The sequence below is a fragment of the Populus euphratica genome, unplaced genomic scaffold, assembly GCF_000495115.2.
Source record: "Populus euphratica unplaced genomic scaffold, PopEup_1.0 scaffold1.1, whole genome shotgun sequence".
Lineage (NCBI taxonomy): Eukaryota > Viridiplantae > Streptophyta > Magnoliopsida > Malpighiales > Salicaceae > Populus > Populus euphratica.
Genome location: NW_011499845.1, coordinates 3,165,856 through 3,186,947, shown reverse-complemented (window position 1 = coordinate 3,186,947; position 21,092 = coordinate 3,165,856). Strand labels below are relative to the sequence as shown.

The following is a 21,092-nucleotide window of genomic DNA, read 5'->3' as shown; positions in this document are numbered from 1 at the left end:
AATCAATATCTTTAATAAGCTCTCGTTCAATGTAAATCATCAAAAAATCTGCTAAGAACTTCCTTTAATTTTATTGCAAAGCACACTTTTAACATGTTTCACTACCCTATTCCTAAATCTAGAATTTAATTCTTCCAACTGAAAATATATTGTTAAGTTAAATATATCATAATGATAATGCTAGTAAACTGTCACTAAATATTATTATTGATATAAACGACCTGTAGTTTTTTTATACGAATTATTCATATATGGTATGTCAATTTTATATTTTGTGCAAACAAATTGCACATTTATAAAAAGAAGATCAAATCCGACATCTCTTAAAGTTTGAAGCAGTGCTTTAGTAGTTGATACAAGATCCATTGCATTTAAAATGTTAAGAGATTTTTACTGCAAAACTCGACAAAGCAAATCAGTAGTTCCTATTATTTTATGCATAAAATATAAGATGAATATAAATTCAAAAGATTTTATCACAATCAAACAACCATCAGCTTTTTCATATATAGAGTTAAAAATTCTTCTTGAATCATACTTACAAGCACAGTAATAGTTGCACCATATATATCTATTAATCTATAAATAAAATTAAAATGAGAGTTTCAATAAGTAATTCCACTTCGATGTAAATTATCAATTTGGTTAGCCACTCTATCAGTCTCATGTTCTCCGGTGGCTACCATATGTGCAATTTCTATAGCCTAAGTATATTGTAACTCGGTATGGTGTTTGGGAGAAATACTAATAGGATTGATAATGATTGTCAATTTTGAGAAAAACAACCTGAGATGATTAATTAATATAAGTGTGTATCCCCTACAAAACATAATTGATCACAATTATTATTTTTTTAACCCAAATTGTTCATGTTTCAACATTCTTTAGTAATATATAGTTAGTTTATTTTTAGGTTTCAAAAAATATTTTTTAAAAAAATAATTTTTTTTTGCTTTAAATTAATTTGTTTGGTGTTTTTAGATCGTTTTGATATATTGATATCAAAACTAATTTTTTAAAATAAAAGAATATTATTTTGATATATTTTCAAATAAAAAATAATTTAAAAAGCAACCACTATCACAAACACAAACACAAACACAAACACAAACACCCCAAACAAAACATATTTTACAATTAATTACATACAAAAACAATTATTTTCCACGGGTTGCAATTATAATATTGTGTCCTTACTTTTGTCTGTACTCCTCTCATTTGTATAATTTTGTGTTTAGAAAACCTCAAAATTCATAAAGGTTCAATTGTTCAAACGTGTGCTTCTTTTTTTTATTTTATTAGGCAAAACATTATTTGTTACCTGGGGTACAACCCACCTGAGCCTTGTATAAGTCTCCGCTCTGTACGTGGTCTATTTCATGCTTATTAATACATCAGCTAATCTAATAAATAATTTATCTAATCTTAAATTTATTTATTTTAATAATTATGAATTTAAGTTTTGTTATGATCACTAAAAACTTATATAATTATTAACTTTAAAATATATGGAATTAATTAAAGTTCATACAAGCTCGTTCAGTTATTTTTTTTAAATTGATTTATTTCCAACTATAATAACATAAGGAATAAAATTTTTGGATCCAATTCCAAATCTCATTATTTATTAAAAATACTTATCTCTGAAGAAAGATTAGGAGGAAAAAAAAAAACAAGAAGGTTAAGAAAAGAAATATCGATCTTATCATCCTTGCTTTGCCTCTATTGTTTCTCTTTCTCTTCTTCTTTTAGTTTCCAAGGTGACGTTTATGGAGATCCACCAGGGTAAACTTTATGCATTCCCCTCTTCGTGCAGGAAGTGATTTCATTCATTTGTATGCAGACTCTAAGGATTAATGGTCCTCGCTCCTTTAATTTTTATGATGCATATGTCCACCAGCCAAAGCATTTCACGTGGTAACTGGTAACTCATCAAAAGATTATCGAATGTCGCGATAATAGACTCCCTGGAGTTCTAAATCGATAGAGGCCCATTGCATCAAAAACCAGCAGACAAGATGTTAGACGAGAGTATTTGAAGGTGAAGTCGAGTGACCATATTGAAAGATACAAAATCAAAATAAATCATGTGACGGAAGAAAACTTCATAGTGAAATCTGTTTGATGAAACGAACGTCGAAGAGAAATGTTCACTCAATGAAAGCAAAGAGAAGAAGTTCGATGCATGAAATTCTTAATCTAATACAATTTGAATGGATATTTTTGAATTTTTAAAGCTGAAGAAACAACAAGAAGGTTAAAGGCCTGCATATAGTTGTTATAGATCTCAATGTTCGTTATAATATGATAGGATTAATTTCTCGTGGAAAATAAAAAACGAAGCGTCTAATTAATATGCATTTATGTTTAGCTGTCTAATTAGAAATCATTTTCTAGTGTTGAATCATAACCGTTGCTTTATCTAATGCACCTAAGAATTGAAAACTGTTTCATTACATTGACAGGTGATTTTGGGACTTCATCTACTTCTAATCACATGAGAGGCTGAAACTTTATTGTATTTCGATTTTAACACTTAAATTAATATTCAAAAAAAGAAAGAAATGAAATTGTAAAAAATTAGCAATAGAAGCCTTATTTTCTAGGATAAATGATATATATACTCTGCCTAAGAGCATTGCCCCAGTGCCAATAAACCGTTAATGAAATATATTTTCTTGACAACCATTCTAAGAAAGAAATGACATTCATCGTTCTGGGTTTTAGTAGTAGATTTTGTTAGATGTAATGGCACTTGGAACCTTTCAGAAAATATTTTGAGGATTTGTTTTTAATAAAGAAAGTTAGCAATTATTCAATTAAAGAATCAATGCGTGCCTCGTTAACTGGTGAGAATTTAATATATATATATAGAGCGATATTAGATTCACCGGCGAGGCCGGTGTAGTCATTGTGTACAGTAATCAGTAATGACTAATTACAAAAGAGTGACTACTCTATATTATAATGAAAAACATTGCGGACGGTCAGCAGCAAGGTTTTGAGAGAGAATCTCAGTGTGCTTGCTATTTCAAGAGTTGATGGGTGAATTACAAGAATGCCAGCTTTTACTTCTTCAAGAAGTACATCCCATCCCTTAGTTCTAACTTCTCTTCAGAAACTAGACCTGATAAAAAGCTTTGCAATTGTTGGAGTGACTTGTCGTAAGGAGGATCAGCTACGCAAAACATCTGGAGCAACCTGATGTTTGGTTCAAATATATCCAGCGAAAGTAATGGGGCATGTTTAAAATTTTAAACCATTCGCACCTTTGAGAGTATTGTGAATGCGATCCAATGCCCGTTATAAACTTCTACAAGACACCAACTTAAGAAAGTTAGAGAACAATGATACTTCAAAAAAGTTTGAGCACGATTTAATGTGCACAACTACATCTAATTTTCATTTAATTTCCAGTATTTTTACTTGGGAAGCTGTTCAGATATGAATCCTCAGCCCCACCCCACGCCCCACCAAAACTGACATCTTCTTCGAAGTTTAAATACAGCAGAAGCAACAGCTCATTGAGACATTTAACCTGTCAATACCGAGGACAAGCAGGTACGGAAGCAACCACACTAAATTCAATTTTACAGTTGAACCAGTTTATGACAATTGAAAATGTGCCTGAAATGATAAACTGCAGTTAGGAGAACCAGTTTATGACAATTAAAAATGTGTCTGAAATGATAAACTGCAGTTAGGATGAGAAGGAATGTAGATATATTCTTCCTAATCTTAGGGGAAATGAGACCTCCAACCCGAATCCACGGGGGAAAGACCATGTCCTTAACAGCAGGCTCTTTAAGAGCTGAGTTCAACTGAGAACAAATCACTGAATTTCATTACACTTGACACTGGTTTCAAGCATTAAGCATTCATTGAAAAGGTGAAAACTATCTGATATCGAGAATATTCACATCACAAACCTCGTGGATGGTCATTTCCTTGCATTGGTCCTCAACAGAGGCCGGCCACAGATCTCTCTCCCTCCTCAGCACATCCTAACAACTCCTCACAACTACCAGTATTGCCACTCTTTTTGCCAGCATCGACAATGCCTTCCACTAGGGTAAATACATGATCATTCAAGTCTTTGCCCAGTGATTCTGCAAGAATTCCCTGCGTATAGAAGAGAGGTGAAAACTACCAGTCAAATTCCTAACTTGTAGCCCGTGAAATACTAAATAAAAAGCCAATCCAAACCATGTAGAGAACTTTCAGCCAAACTTGGTCAGTCAACATGACAATCATTGTATTTGTTAAAACTGTGAGCAGGAATTTTATCAATCTCAAGAAGTGACTGAACTTTGCCAATCCAAACCATATAGAGAACTTTCAGCCAAACTTGCTCAGTCAACATGAAAATCATCGTATTTGTTAAAACTGTGAGCAGGCATTTTATCAATCTCAAGAAGTGACTTCACATTAAGTTAGGATATTATCTTAATACATGCAGTAGCAAGAATTTCAACCCACATTACTGATTAATTACTAGAAAACATGCAAATAAGCTAATGAAAAACAGAACCCATAACTATAAGGATTGTGTCAGGGTATAGATTTCCTTTAAATTAGAAAAAAAAAAAGATTCTGAAATGACCATGAATAGGAGTAAAAAAGACCTGTTGAGCACCACTCATGGAAGCTGAGCCATAAACAGCTCTGTATTGGCCCTCAAAATGTGATGTGGCTGAAGCATAATCTCTGTATCCACCAACATCAGCCTCCTGAGGACCGCCTAGACTCGATGAATGCCTACAGGCCAAACAGAGCTCCCAGAATAGGTCATTCCCAGCCAACCAGATTTCGATTAAAAAAACGACACGTATATCCCGAATCAATCAAAGCATGAGACACGTATGTCCCGAATCAATCAAAAGTAATAATCATAAGAGCGATTGTCCAAATTACAAGAAAAGCTACAATAATTTTACTGATTTGCGTACAATCAAAATTAACAAGCAGTAAGAAAAAACAACATGCTCGAATTACAAAGGAAAGCTCATAGAATAAGCAGCTCCCAGTTGTGAAAAAAGAAAAACAAATAGCGAGAAGACGAGATTTCAAATTTAAGAATGAGACCTTTACTCCGCGACCACTCGCACAGGAAGAAAAAAAATTACACCAGAACACAGCATGGATAATTATCAACTAATCAAGCTTTGGCATTGCGTTTGCTTCTGCTTTTCAAATTGTTTTTCACCTCAAAAGCATCAAATTGATGATTTTTGAAGTAATTTATAATGGTTCTGATGTGATGATCTTAAAAATAAAAATAAAAAATCATTTTAATGCATTTTATTTTCAATTGAAAATCAATTTTGAAAAGCACCTCATCACAATAACAAACACACACTAACGTACACCGAAAGAAATTGCCCAAGAACAGCAATTTTCAGTCATTCTTATGTCATCAAAATCGAAAGACGGTGAAAAAAAATAATCTGGCCTACTTAAAAGAAAAGCTGCAATTTTACTTTGCAGTGAACTAACAGCACGTAAACGAAAGTTCTTACACATTGAGCATAGCCAGATTGGGCACCTTAAGCATTGCTGCCTCTCGGAGGGAGAATACATGTTATTTAAACCAATGAATAAAAACATGGCAAAAAAAGCCTGCAATTAATAGCCAAACAAACATATTACGAAAACAAAAATTGAAAGAAAACGCCAGTGATTAGAGAAGAAAATGATAACAACCAACCCGCAATTGATATTATACGGACAGCTGCTAGGGGTTTTTTTTTGCTTTTTCTTAAAATATCTAAAACAAGAGACCATGGGTTTGAACTTTGAAGACTGGCAAAACAAGCGGTGTAGGAAGACTAGCTCACGGGTTTGCATTTGCATTTCAGGGATTGGTTCATGAAGGTAAGGCCTGAAATTTCAATTCCTCCTGGCCTGATAAAAAGCTGTTATGCTCGTTCTTGAACCAGGCCTGGGTTGATTAGAGTTAGAATCCAGTGGATCTAATTTGTCTTACTGGGCCCTGCCTAAGTGGCCAGGTTTCTTCTTTTTCTTTTGGCGATGGAATAGATAGAAACCACTGTTAAGTATTAAATTATCAATCCGTGATTTTTCTTCCTCGTCCCTAAAAATTACCAAATCTTATTTTTAGGGGTTAACATATAGAGCGACTTTTATCTCTATAAAGGTGAAAGTGGTGGCGGTTAAAAATTTCCGAATTATACAAATATGAAGGTAGACCATCATCCAACATGATGGACCTCTACATTTGAATTTAAAGTTGTTAGCTACAACTTTAAATTTGATTATTTATATTCTAGATTATTCATTCGGGCAGTTCTGGAACAAAACTTTTTAAATAAAAAAATAATTAGATTTTATTAATATTTTTCTAGATGGGAAAAAATTATATGAAATTTAATAAGATATATTCGGTTAAACTTAATAAATTATAAAATATAATTATCAAATAATTTAGTATTAAGAGATTAAATTATAAAAAAATTATTGAAAAACACTAAAAAATAACTTAATTAACACGTCAGACTCATAATTCAAAACATGAAATTAAAATAATTTCATATCAACCACATTAAAATAACTTAGGAAAGTCTGATTGATAATAAATAAAGTATTGAAAGATATAATTAAAAAAATATTAATAAAAAAATCAACCAAATAGTTTAATTAGTAACTATGATTATAGAATTATGATCACTTCATATAAATTAAATTAAAATTAATTATAAAATTTAATTTTTAACAAGTTGAATGATGATTAAAACTATATAAATAGATAAATTAAAAAAATAGTACTTGTTGTGGTGATGCACCATTATTTTTAGTGTTTATGAATAAAATAATTTGAATAGTTTTTTTCTAATTTCCATTACCAACTTTGTTATATATATATATAGACACACCCCTTTTATGGTCCAAGTCTTTTATTTAATGAAAATTTAAATGTGAAAAAAATTCACATGGAACTTCAATTGAGGTTCGTTCTTTGGTGAAAATGAGCATAAAGGAATAGAATTTCCTTCGATATAAACGGGGACGAATAAGAAGGCTGGAAAGTCTTTACGAAAGAGAAGGGCAAATCATACACTTCATAAAGCCTCCATTAGCATCTCCAAGTCAATAATCCAATCCTTTCTAGTACAGAACTAATCATAGCATCAAGGTAACAATTATTTCTACACGATTTCGTAGAAATTCATGTGGATCCTAATCAATTATTTACTAGCATGTTCTCATTCTAGTAACTATTTGGATAGTTGTGTATTAACTTGTTTTAGATCTTTAAGAACGATATAAATTCATCCTCTAGTTTAATACTTAAAAACGATGTATTAACTCTTTTTTTAAAATTAATTTTTTATATATTTTTTAAAATTATTTTGATGTTGATATAAAAAAATTAAATAATTAAAAGAACATTTATTTTAATATTTTTAAAATAAAAAATATTTTAAAAAATAATTATAATATTTAAATATTTCATTGTAGAATAGGATAAAAAAAGATTTGGACCAGTAATATACGGTGATCTATCAACCGTGAAGGTCTATCAACCATGAAGGCATATCCCGCGCGGTAAGGAGAGGACATGCTGTTACAAAATCAAAATGAACACGACAACACAACCCTCCACAACTAAGTGTCCATTTTTGTAGAACGGAAGGGCTTTTTTCCAAGAAGAAAACAAAACATATTTAGATTTAATTTTATTACTAGATTTGTGTGTCCGGAACATGTTTATCTACGCAATGATGATTGTATTTTAAAGAAACTATAATTTTATGATATTTAGTTAAAATAATAAATAGTATTTTTAGTTTATTAAACCTACAAAAAATCATACAAAAATATAAATCGGGATAAAGTAAGATATACCTATGTTGCTAGAATTGTTTACTTTTGTTAAATGAACAGTATACAGAGTGAATAAATTCACTTTATACATTTGTTAATATATAACACTGCAATGATTTTATTCACTTGCATTGTTTCATGTGAATAGTAAAAAAATTATTTTTTTAAAAAAAATATTTTATTAAAAAATAATATTTAATATTATTCGATGACACTATATTTGAAGGAGATTGCATAATGACATAATCTTTACAAAAATAAATATTGAATAGCCAAAATAAATCCACTAAATAATAATAAATAAAAAGATATAAAAGCTAGAAAAGTAAATAAATAAAAATAATTTTAAAAAATTTATCTAAAATTAAACAAATAACAGCTGAAAGAATGAGAATTATATTCAAAAAATAAAAGAAAAATAAAAGGGGATGAAATAGAGAAAAAATTATAACCTTGCAAATCACTTAAAAGAATCATTTCAAAAATTGAAAGATGGGATTGAGGGTATCTATTTAAAGAATTTTTTAAAAAAACAAAGAACTATAAATTAAAAGACTTGAGATAACCAAGTTATTTTCAAAACCAACAAAAGTTTTACATAAAGCAAGTTGAAAAAAGAGAGGAACTTGATCTCTATTAAATAAATGCTGAAGCATGAGAAATGAGAAAAAAAAAATAGCCTAGATAAAAAAAAAAAAAAAGTCAAGCAAATCCAAGTATACTTTCTAAATTCATGAAACCCTGATTCCAAGTTCAATCAACAAATTTCATTGTCAATCAATTTTAAAATATCACTTTTAAAAGTTTTTTTAAAAAAAATCAAAAGAATAAAGATTAAATTTATTAGAGAATAAAACAAAGAGAGTAAGTTATAAAAAAAATTAAAAATAATTTCAAACAAAACAAAAAATTGTATAAAAAAATGGAGACCAAATTTAAAAGATGAAAAAATTGAAAAGGAAAAAAAAATTAAAAAATCATTCCAATTTTATAAAGTCTCTAAGATAGAAAAAAATACAATTTTTATAACAAGGACCAAACATGAAGAGTTAACAAATTAAAAGGAATATTTAGGAGGCTAACATGAAAATTTAAAAGAGAGAGAAGAGGGAAGAGGGGAAATAGTCCTCCATACCAAATTAATTTTTGAAACATGTATCATCCTATCATAAAGATAAGGTGTTGTAAGGATTTCAACACTGTCGATGTAGAAGGGTTTTAATTGCTAGATCACCTGCATGTATTAGTAAGTATTTTTTAATATTTAATATTTGATATTCACTAACAATACAATAAATGCTCATAAACTAACTTCTTATTACAAAAAAATCACAATAAAAAAACCAATTAACCCCGCCGAAGAGTTTATTTGGATTTTTTAAAATTAAAGAGCAGTGAAGTATTTACACTTTAAAAAATTGAAAAGACTAAAACTCAAAGGATGAATCTAACCCTGTATAATTTATAAAAAACAATTATATCATTATAAAAAGACCATCTTCCCTAAAGAATTTAGCTCAAAAGTTCCATAACTTAAGGGCAATTTTGTTAATATACTACTGTGCGTCTTGCTCCTCGAGCTACGGTTACCTCCCTTCCACTCTAGATTTCTGTTGATGATTTCTTTTTTTTCCAAGCTAGATCAAAAACTAAATACATAGGTCATATACTTGATGGCGAATCTAGAGGTTCATATATATAAAATATCATATGCAACAAGTTGTCGTTCGATTTAATATCTCGATTTCATTTATCTATAAAAAAATTACAATGATTGTTTAAATACGTGCAACCTTTTTTGTTTTTTATTCAAGAGAAATTGAGAAAACAAGATGAAAAATCAAAGTGAAAAATAAAACCCAATGACCCAATAACAATACTACAACCTCGCAAAACTAAGTGCACATTTATTTTTCATACTTCTTGAAATGTTTTTTTTTTTGTTTCAAAAAACAGGTTCATAAGCAAAAACAAAAAATGTCTCAATCTAAATCTAACTCCATTACGTACAAACACAAGTCAACTAACTAACCCTCCAAGCATGATAAATTTACAACAATATTGATCGCAATCGTAAAAAATGGTTACAAACTAATCCGATTAAAAAGTTCATCACAGAACATCAAGAAGACCGGGACCGAACTAATATTTTACGACCAATTTTTATTTTTATTTTTTTAAATTGTCTGGAACAATCTTAACAAGACAGGAAGTCAGCGATCAAATTTTAATCTCGTCCATTGATGGGAGGGAGTAGCGATGACAAAAATATAATGGATAAATACAATATGAAAAACAATGAACGAATTTTCTAAAACTTGAAATAAAAAGTACCGCATAAATACAAGGGAGTTAATGGGTAAAAGTAATTTTTTCCGTCTTTAGAAAAACCAACTAATATACTCAAAACTAAGAAAAGCCACGTGTACACACACACACACCAAAATGAATTTAAAAGTTGTAAATCAAGAACTGAAATATAGTGTTTTATTTACAAGGGACTCTATGTATAAAAAGATGTCGGAGAACATAGTAGCTTCTGTTTTTCACTATATTTTACTTGAAAATACATCAACTAAATATATTTTTAATTTTTTAGAGTTTTGATATAATAATATAAAAAACAAAAGTTATTTTAATACCTTATTTTTTTTAAATAAAAATTAGTTTTTAAAAACAACCTACTTAACAATAAAAACCCCACCTAACAAGCAATTTTTTTAATTTTTTTTGTATGATTCTATCTATCCATGTACCAAGCAGCAAACTTGGACCCAGTGAAAAAAAAGGAGAGAAAATCCTGAAGGATGGCCGCAACTTTTACCTTGATTTTTTTATGCCATGCATCGGCAGCCAATTCTCAAACTTTTTTGTTTCCCAGATGAAATTCAAGGATCTAGTCGACTTCACATCTGTCATGTTTTGTTTCCAAAACCGGCACCTTCATGATCTAATCCTCTCCTAATCTCGAGAAAGGACCCACATCTTAGTTGGGTTAAGACCTCATCCTTTCCTTAATCAACCAAGCTCCCAAAGCTATTCTATTCCCCTTTCTGTAATGCAGACGTGGATGCTTAATCATCTCCATCATAGAGGACAAAACAAAGAAAATAAAACTTGGGCGGGTCAATAAAAACAAGCCACCCACTGGTGACGCATGCCATGCCCAAAAAAGGAGGCTGCATCTAACGGCTGAGATTCACAGAATATTCCGTCTCATTTCTTGACATTCTATAAAAGTAATCACTAGAAGGGTTGGTTTGATGTTAATCCGGATGACCTCATGATATCAACACGTATTCATTAAAAGATTGATTAATGCAGTGATCAAGGAAGCTGGCTTAAGCCAATCAGGACAGAGTGCGTGAGGTGGCTAGATAAGAACCACAGGGTATAAAACACTGGCCTACAATTTCCCCCGATGCTTATCCCTAGTCTACTACTTCTACTTTTGGCATGACACGTGTCATTTCACGGGGAGGGGCTGATAGCTACCTCAGACTCGGACAAAGCCTCCGCCATGATTCGATTCCTAATCTCTCGAGTTGTAAAACGGAGCGCACTCTCTCTTCAACCATTACCTTGCTCGCACGAGGAACCGACTGGGTTTTGAAATAAAAACAAAATACACGACCCAGCAAGAATGGTTTTATAAAGCAAATTCCCTCCGCCAAGAAGTCTAGATGCAAGAATAACTTCAATCCTTTTTTTTTTTTTAATCATCATCATCCTAAAAGATAAGAAAATATACAAGGTGTGTATTGATCCAAAGCTCTCGAAACTACATGCCTAGTTCACTTAAAAGTATGTTTGGCAACATCTATTTGCCATGTTTTTGCTAAAATTTGATTATTTTTTTATATTATTATTTTTAAATATTTTTATATTGTTTTTGTGTTGATATTAAAAATAAATTTTTTAAAATAAAAAATATTATTTTAATATATTTTTGAATGAAAACCCTTAAAAACACCTACTATTATAACGCCAAACACTACTTGAAAAACATGACTTGTTATATAAGTTGTTGTTTAGGTGTTGGTTGATATTATAGTTCAATTATTTTTTAGAAAAAGTTTTAGCTTTAAATTTTTTATTTTTTATTTTCTTGGATGATGTTAAACATAAAAAATGAAAAAAATATTATTTTAATATATTTTCAAAAAAGAAACACTAAGAAAATGAATTTTATCACATTCCTAAACAAACAATTAATCCTAACTTTAAAGTCATTGCATAGCATTTGAATGTCCAATTATTTGATCATGTCTAACTTGACCCTTTATATAAAGAAGAATTCCATAAGAGGAAAATTTCGATTGAAAATACTTAAGAAGCATATAAATATAATACATGGAACAACAATAGTGCCAAAAGAGATGGACCTTTCAATGAAAATATCTTATTGGATATTCTTTGTATGTAAAATTTTTAAAGAAACTTAAAATTTTAAAATCTTTCTTCATATTAAACTATTTTCTTAGTATTTTTCTTTCGTTTTAATATATTACTATAAAAAATAATTTTTACAAAATAAAAAAAATATTTTTCGATAATTGTTTTTTTAAAAACAACAATTATATCATGATTCGAGAGAGCAAGTGCAGAGAACCAAGCATAAAAGTCAGATTTAGAAGGTGTCCTCAATCTTTACACTCAATGCGAGTATGGCAACCTAGTTACCATCCGAGGTATTCAAGTCAACAAAACAACCAATCAAAACCATGCATCCACAACAGGACAAAAAACCCTCTAAAATAAAAGGGCCAGCCATCTCCTTGCAAACATTTCAAACACCCTCATTTCTCTCAGGCCATCTCCTCTCCTCCCTCCCTCCCTCCCTCCGCCAAGTCTTCATCATGTGGTCTCTTTAATCTTAGCAAACTACCCCAAGCTTCTGTCTTTCTTTTTAAACACCACCTGTCTTGTCTGAGCAAAAACAATGCAAGGAAAAACCATCTATAACCAGCTTCCTCCTGGTTTTAGGTTCCACCCTACCGACGAGGAATTGATCGTGTACTACCTTCGTAACCAAGCCACTTCCAGGCCATGCCCTGCATCAATTATCCCGGAAGTTGATATTTACAAATTTGATCCCTGGCAATTACCTGGTTGGTTTCAAATTAAAGGGTTTTCTTTTCTGCGCACATGCAATTTAAAGTTTCCTTGTAATTCATAATCACGCTTTACTGTTTCTAGCTAGGCCTTGTGATATTGATTGTTTAACTTATGTGATGCAGAGAAGGCAGAATTTGGAGAAAATGAGTGGTACTTCTTTACCCCTCGTGACCGCAAGTACCCAAATGGAGTGAGGCCCAACAGAGCAACCGTGTCGGGGTATTGGAAGGCCACGGGCACAGACAAGGCCATCCACAGCGGATCTAAATATGTTGGTGTCAAGAAAGCTCTTGTCTTTTACAAGGGCAGGCCACCAAAGGGTGCCAAGACAGATTGGATTATGCATGAGTATCGCTTAAATGATCCAAGAAAACAAGCCAATAAGCAAAATGGATCCATGAGAGTAAGCTCCTGTTTTCGCTTCTTTTCCTCCCTACAGTGAATATGTATCATTGGATATTATTACGATTATTTGCCATTCAATTTACATTTGTGCATTTTTTTAATTTGACCATAGTTTTTGTTTTTTGTGTTCCAGTTGGATGACTGGGTCCTATGTAGAATTTACAAAAAGAGGCACACGATAGGACGCTTAGAGGAGAAAACAGAAAATACAGTAGATGCCCATTTGGGCGTCACCCCAGCTAATGATGTCAGTGAACAACAAATGATGAAATTTCCAAGAACATGTTCTCTTTCTCATCTGTTAGAATTGGAGTACCTGGGTTCAATTTCCCAACTCTTGAGTGGTGACACAAACAATTCAAATCTTGATCTCCAAAACCTCATGAGCAATGCTGGAACTGACCACGTTGAAAAAATCCAGCTAGGACAGATGTCTCCCCAACACACAGATCGTGGGAAGTTTCAGGGGAACCTGCAGGGCAGTACCTTAAACCAGCCACTATTTGTGAACCCAACGATGTATGGATTCCAGTGACTTGCATGGTTTTGAGTCTTTTGACAATTGAATCAAGAAAATTTGGGTTTATCATCATATTGAAGACAACACAGTGGTTAACATCCAATTAGAAATGTACAAATTGTTTGTTAGGACATATATACATTTATCTTGCGCAGTTGTCAACGGTGAACCAGATACTTGCAGTTTCTTTAATGTGGCACCTACTAGGCATCTAAAAAATATATATTATTTTCACACATATAGGACAAGCTTGAAAGGTGTTTCCTTTTGTTCTGGGCACGCAATTTATAAATATAACTTAATCAAAGGCAGCCAGCCTCAATATATATAAAAAAATTCCCAAAGATTTATGTAAATTAAAGTGTTGCTTGTGTTAGTGAAAGTCAGAAGACATTGCTGCTGGTTCTTTTGTTAGCTAAAACCCAGGATGGCCATAAACAATACAGAAATGTAATTATCACCATATCGAGCAGATATGCAGCCGGTCATGCACTTTGTATCATTATTTTTCAAACTTTGGAAAGTAAATCTCACCTATCTAAGAAAAATATTGAAATGTTAATTTTGAGATTGGTCAAAAACAATGTGGAAAGCAAGTTTTATTGATGCAAAAACAATGTGGAAAGCAAATTTTATTGATGCAACTAACCAGGTGTTTTGGTGGGTTCATGGGTTCATTTGTCTTTAGCTTGATAGCGATTTATACAGGTAGGAGCTTTAAAGGCTTTAGATTCCGCTCATTACATCATCAGCACAGCTAGTTGCATTAGAAAGGTTGAATTCCATTATAGGTTCTATCCATTACCTGCTTCTCAGACTGAGTCAATATTGGATCAGCTAGAAACTCTACCAGGCCAGAAATTTATTTCTGATATTCTACGTATACTGAGAGTAATTGCCGCTACTTATGGAAATCGTTGCTATCATTATTATTACTGAGCACTACTTTGGATGGTCATTGGCAAATACAGACTGTAGAGTTAGAGGTGTGCACACAAGTCTTGAGCCTCAAGGAGCGAATGCAACCATCAGGTTATGGCCCGAGTGATTGCTTGTCTACGGTAAATTAGGTTAAGAGCCAAAAAGAGATGAGGCATTATTTTATCTAGGCATCCTAAAGCACACAAAGATTGTTGACAAAGAAAACTAGCTAATTCAGTAGTTCATAAGGTTCACCGCTTCTTTACCAACTTCCCAGTTACCTTTGCCAGACTCCATTATAAGAATCAATTCCATTTAGGCCTTCTCTACCAATACTTTCAATATTTTTGCCCTTTAAATTTTTATAATCAATGAAGGAAGATCTTCCATTAGTTTCTTCTAATTCAGATGGCTACAGCATGGGAATGGTATTGTTGCTAGCTTGCATGGTTTTGTCATGGATTTTTATCCACAGATGGAACCAGAGGCAAAAGAAAGGCCCGAAAACATGGCCGACTGTAGGAGCAGCAATTGAGCAGTTTATGAACTATAATCGAATGCATGACTGGCTTGTTAAATACCTGTCTGAGTTAAGAACGGTGGTTGTACCAATGCCATTCACAACATATACTTACATTGCAGATCCTGCTAATGTAGAACATGTCCTCAAGACCAACTTTGCTAATTATCCCAAGGTAACCGCTTTTAATACAATATATTATTTACTCATATATTCTGAGTTCAATAACGTATCTGCATTGGCAACGAATTTACACTCTACCAAGTTTTTGGGTTTAAAGGATCTTCCGTAACTTTCTATATATGATAATAATGGGATTTGAAATTTCATTGAAGGGTGAGACATACCACTCATATATGGAAGTCCTGCTTGGAGATGGGATATTTAATGTAGATGGAGAACTCTGGAGGAAGCAGAGGAAGACTGCTAGTTTTGAGTTTGCTTCCAGGAATTTAAGGGACTTTAGCACAGTAGTCTTCAGGGAGTATAGCTTGAAGCTCTCTTCTATTCTTAGTCAAGCATCTTTCCACAATCAAGAAGTAGAAATGCAGGTAACTTTTAAAAGTTTTTAGTTTTCAGTATCCTTTATTGCCATAAGGTTAGAGCACATTTTGAACACCATGAAAATCAAATCATCCAATCCTGTTCTACATAACATCGAAAATAAAACTACAGTCGAATTTTCAGTTTTCTTCACAGAAGTCGAGCCTAAAAGCATTGTGAAAGAAGCTATTCAGACTACTTTCGATTTTCGAATGAACTTGCGAGGATTTTCTCTGGTTATAAATAAAGCTCACAATTTCTCTTTTATAGGGATTGTTAATGAGGATGACTTTGGACTCCATATGCAAAGTTGGGTTTGGAGTAGAAATTGGAACGCTGGCTCCCAGCCTACCAGACAATCTCTTTGCTCAGGCATTTGATACTGCCAACATCATCGTGACGCTTCGGTTCATAGATCCGTTGTGGAAAGTAAAGAAATTTCTTAATGTGGGGTCAGAGGCTCTGCTTGATAAGAGCATTAAAATCGTTGATGATTTCACCTACTCCATGATTCGCAAAAGGAAAGCAGAAATAGAAGAAGGGCGAGGCACTGGTAAAAATAACAAGGTAACGTCATCTTTGTGAAAGATTTAATCTCTAGAATGATAAAAGGGATTGTGTTCACTAACCAAATTTATGGTCGCTGTCAGATGAAGCATGACATTCTATCAAGGTTCATTGAGCTAGGTGAAGACCCGGAAAGCAACTTGACAGACAAAAGCCTAAGAGATGTTGTCCTAAACTTTGTGATAGCAGGGCGAGATACAACAGCAACAACTCTCTCATGGGCTATATACATGGTAATGACACATAACCATGTAGCCGAGAAGCTTTACTCCGAGCTCAAAATCTTTGAAGAGGATAGGGCAAAGGAAGAGAATGTTAAGTTACATCAGATAAACCCAGAAGATCCTGAATCTTTCAGTCAAAGGGCAATGCAATATGCAGGATTTCTGACTTATGATTCCTTGGGAAGATTATCCTATTTGCATGCAGTGATCACAGAGACACTTCGTTTGTATCCAGCAGTCCCTCAGGTATGCCTAATGTATCGAATCCAATGTATTCAATGAAAACCGTCTAAAAACTTCGGATAATAGAAAACATAGATGATTAAGTTCATATAGCTAGAGAAAAGGGGAATCTAGTCTTGGAAATCTTGGTCATGATATACATGCTTTTAACAGAAAACATGACAGCAATAGACAGCTTAATATATGTTATTGAATGATTGCAGGACCCCAAGGGTATCCGGGAGGACGATGTCTTGCCTGATGGAACCAAAGTAAAAGCAGGAGGCATGGTTACTTATGTTCCCTATTCCATGGGTAGAATGGAGTATAATTGGGGTCCTGATGCAGCTTCATTCAAGCCTGAGAGATGGCTCAAAGATGGTTTCTTCCAAAATGCATCCCCGTTCAAGTTCACTGCATTTCAAGTAAGTTAAAAAGAATTCACGCTCACAGCCAGTATGTTAATGCTTAATCATTGTCCCGTATGATTTGTGTTTTCTTGAAAATTAAGGTCGCTCGCGATCATTGATTCTGATATTCCACAGGCTGGACCAAGGATATGCCTGGGTAAGGACTCTGCATATCTCCAAATGAAGATGGCACTGGCCTTATTGTGTAGATTTTTCAGCTTTAGTTTAGTTCCAAATCATTCAGTAGAATACAGAATGATGACAACACTCTCGATGGCACATGGCCTGAAGCTTAGGATAGCCAGGAAATCGTAAGTCTAGAAGGCGTTATCTTGATGTTAATCCGAGGTAGATGCAATCAATTTCCGTGAAATTTCGAAGTCTTGTCACTTCGAGCTAGATATAATGACAATTGGTTTAAGGTTTAAACAGCGAGCAGCTGGTATACATTCCTGTTCTCAAGTGGAGTTGTGCCGCTCCACTCGTATGGTTAAAAACCATTTCAAGTTACTCCAGTTACTATGCCGGCGCAAATATTGCATCTGAGATACTGGAACTTGTTCTCTCACAAGTCACATCTGAGTTACAAAATAAAAAACAAAACCGGCATTCTGAATCACGTTGAGTAAAGGGAAAAAAAAAAGGTAAAAAACTTAAAAAGCGGATAAAATAGCAAAAAAGCTTCGCTAAAGATGCTGTCCCTCCGCGAGAGTAATCACAGATATTCCCAGGGTTGAGAAGAGGAAAGACGAAATGCATTTCGTATCCAATACTATTTCGAAGCTTTATCAACACAAAATAAGTACAGGGAATAAAATATAATCACACACTCAACTCACAATAAAGTTTTAGGTACATTGTGTTGATCAGTGATATTGTTTAGAAGCTGTGGCATGATTTTGTTTGGTGGAGAAGGGATATAAACTGATCAATGATGTTTATTGAAAAGACTCCAGTTTAACTAAGCAACTTAAGCTTCTTCTCTCGCCACTCTTTTATTTCAGCATCAATCTTTGCTTGAACACTAGCATGGAACCCTGGGTACGGTTCATAACCGAAAGAGGTTTGAAGAGCCTGAAGCAAGGCAACATAACCACCATAGTTTTGAGATCAAATTGTCAAAAAAAAAAAAAATGCATGCAGATGACGAAGAAGAAGAATAAACTAGAAGTTATACCTCCAGCAGCACAAAGAAGGGAGCCATTATAAAGGCTTGAATGAGGTTATCCAAAAGTGCAGGGGCTCGTTTCTGCAGGAAATTATCTGAACTTGAGGCACATTTTAATATAACCAAACTTTAATAACTCCAGATCACAAAATCTATTACCTCAAAGACCCCATGGCCAATGAACTGTCCAGTCCAACAAACTATTTGAGCCACCAGAACAACCTGGAGAACAATTTTTTGTCTCTAAAATTGAATGAAACAAAACAGAAACACCATCTCTTGGTTTGCATTGTTGAAAGAAAATGCATGATGCATGAATGTACAGAGTCAGATTTAAATGGTACATGAATCAGGTGTTTATGTGCAGCAAATATTTAAAATAAATTGTACAAGGAAATTATCACACAAATCAATGTGATAATGTCCAACAAAATGATCAATGAAGAAGCATGCCTTAGAAACACTTCTGTACTGCATTATCCTGTAACACCGCTTGCAGCCGTAAAAAATCAATAACTATTTTGATCCAACTAACAAGACTCATGATACTCCATTATTGAGATTGGATCTGACATCTACCCCCAAAACATAATTTCTCAAAATTGGATCAAATCCAATAACAATTTAAGCCATGGGGACTCTGAACCAAGAAGCATTACATTCATCATCCCCGTCTTATTTATCGGAAATTAGTGTCAATCGAGTACACCGATTCAATCCCCCTCTTGATTCCAGCACCCAGCATGGCACAGTAAGAAAAATGGATAGATTCAGGTTGTTCACCAGTCAAATTTACAGCCAATATCCAGATTCCAAACAAATGCCTTATCTCCTATATCATATAAAGTCAGATACGAACCAAGAGAGCCATTCAAATCCAAAGAAGGCCTCCATTTCTCAAGCCTTGGCTACATGCTTTGGAAGAGTATCCATCTAGAATTCTACATGTGAAATATGACATATTCTCTACAGGAAATATATGGTTTGCGATTATTACTGGCCTACTAATTAAAGCCACGTTGACAAACAAATTGGAACATCGGAAAGGGAAGACATTTCGAATTTCTTCTTCTATGCTTGTTTTGACCCAACCAATTTGCCATATTTGTAAAATATAACTTTTTAAGAGGACCGGATTATTAAATGGAAGCCATCTACTATTCTAAAAGACATGTTTCTGCTTCTACAATAAATGCAAACTACAGCTTCCAGAGAAAGTTCTAGTGAACTTAAGGAGTATAGACGCAGCACCATAATTATTTCCAATTTGACAGTAGCTACAAACTTGTATAAAATTTCGTATTCAGGTTGCAGATCACCAGAAAAGAAAAGAAAAATATTAACGAGGCATATGAATAAGTAGCTATCATTGAAATTTCAATAGCCAGGACTAAAAAACGGCAGACCTCACAACAGACTCATTATTCTCGGTTTTTGAATTTCCATGAGCCATAAGCTATCATCAACAACTGAACATTATTGTTCAATACCCAACAAACCAAAAACTAAGAATAAAACCAAAAGAGAATAATAATAATAAAATTACCTTCCAAGCAAGAGAGAACCCGAGCCAACCAGCCACCAAAGAACTAGCCACCCAACAAAAAGCACAAAGCAAAGCAGCCAAGGAACCAGCTTTTGGGTCCAAACAGATATAAAACAAAGCATATATCAAAACAAGAAAGAACCCAACGTTAAAAAAGAGAACAACACCATGACCAAACAGAGATAACTGGACTTGAGGGAGACTGAACAGAGGAGGTGTGAAATAAAGAATCAAACAAGCGGTGAAAAAGATTGGCCAAACAAATATCATGTGAATCAATACGTTTATTGAGTTACTATGGTAGGCACCATAGAATGCAAAGTGCTTCTCTAGATCAATCAATCCATACTTTCCCATCGAAACCAGAAAGAAAAGGCAGAGGAAAAGATGGGATTTTTTTCCTGGGAGAGTATTAATGGGTCCAGAGTGTGTGTATTCACTGGGGATGGAGAAGGAATCTCTGAGATGAGATGGTAGATTTGAGACGGCGGGAGGTTTCTTAAATTTTTATAACCAACGCGCACAAGACAGACAAAAGGAAAGGCAGCTCTGAAAACAGGCGTTCGCCGTGAACGGACTTCCATTTAATTTGTAGGTGTTGTGTCGTTTACTTCTGTACAAATAAATTATTACTATTTTTTTTACTTTATGAAATAATTCCAATAAAAAAAATTCTGTACAAAAAAATTAGAATTAACAGTCTTTTTGATAACTGACGAGTTATTAAAAAAAGACTAAATCTCCTAAACTAAAATCATTAAATTTTCTCAATTAAAGGCAAGAAAGTAATTCATTGTTGAAGCTAATAAAAATTTGTGAGGAGTTTTACATCTTTGTAAAATAAATATATATTCCTTTCCTTGTATAAATCTATTTATTTTTTTATTTTTAAAACCAAATTGTGTTTGATATCACAATAACAATTATTTTTTAAAGTATTTTTATTTATACACATATTAAAATAATATTTATTTTTATTTTTTTAAGAAAGTATTTTTAATATTCACACATAAAAACATTTTAAAAAATTAATTTTAAATTAAAAAAAATCAAAATTTACGAGAAGTTCAGGTAGGCAGCAAG

At 33.0% G+C, this 21,092-nt stretch overlaps 3 protein-coding genes and 1 long non-coding RNA gene across 4 annotated transcripts; 2 read left to right on the top strand and 2 right to left on the bottom strand.

Annotated features, from left to right (window-relative positions):
- Positions 1-2,850: 2,850 nt before the first annotated feature.
- Positions 2,851-5,676, bottom strand: LOC105120928 (uncharacterized). Its single transcript, XR_841445.1, has 6 exons — positions 5,520-5,676; positions 4,626-4,758; positions 3,930-4,122; positions 3,539-3,821; positions 3,270-3,313; positions 2,851-3,191 (listed from the first exon to the last, which is right to left on the bottom strand). It is a non-coding gene; the product is annotated as an uncharacterized LOC105120928 (long non-coding RNA).
- Positions 5,677-12,629: 6,953 nt separating this feature from the next.
- Positions 12,630-14,199, top strand: LOC105120824 (NAC transcription factor 29). Its single transcript, XM_011019212.1, has 3 exons — positions 12,630-12,956; positions 13,086-13,366; positions 13,502-14,199. Exons 1-3 carry the CDS (start codon positions 12,788-12,790, stop codon positions 13,901-13,903), a joined length of 852 nt encoding a protein of 283 aa, XP_011017514.1. The 5' UTR covers positions 12,630-12,787; the 3' UTR covers positions 13,904-14,199.
- Positions 14,200-14,281: 82 nt separating this feature from the next.
- LOC105120833 (cytochrome P450 704B1) lies at positions 14,282-17,945 on the top strand. The gene is made up of 6 exons (XM_011019220.1): positions 14,282-15,504; positions 15,665-15,880; positions 16,143-16,439; positions 16,523-16,909; positions 17,110-17,310; positions 17,431-17,945. The coding sequence occupies exons 1-6, from the start codon at positions 15,181-15,183 to the stop codon at positions 17,608-17,610; spliced, it is 1,605 nt and encodes a 534-aa protein (XP_011017522.1). The 5' UTR covers positions 14,282-15,180; the 3' UTR covers positions 17,611-17,945.
- Positions 17,946-18,041: 96 nt separating this feature from the next.
- LOC105120844 (uncharacterized endoplasmic reticulum membrane protein C16E8.02-like) lies at positions 18,042-20,581 on the bottom strand. The gene is made up of 4 exons (XM_011019229.1): positions 20,010-20,581; positions 18,623-18,685; positions 18,473-18,544; positions 18,042-18,369 (listed from the first exon to the last, which is right to left on the bottom strand). Exons 1-4 carry the CDS (start codon positions 20,364-20,366, stop codon positions 18,253-18,255), a joined length of 609 nt encoding a protein of 202 aa, XP_011017531.1. The 5' UTR covers positions 20,367-20,581; the 3' UTR covers positions 18,042-18,252.
- Between the last annotated feature and the right edge of the window lie 511 nt (positions 20,582-21,092).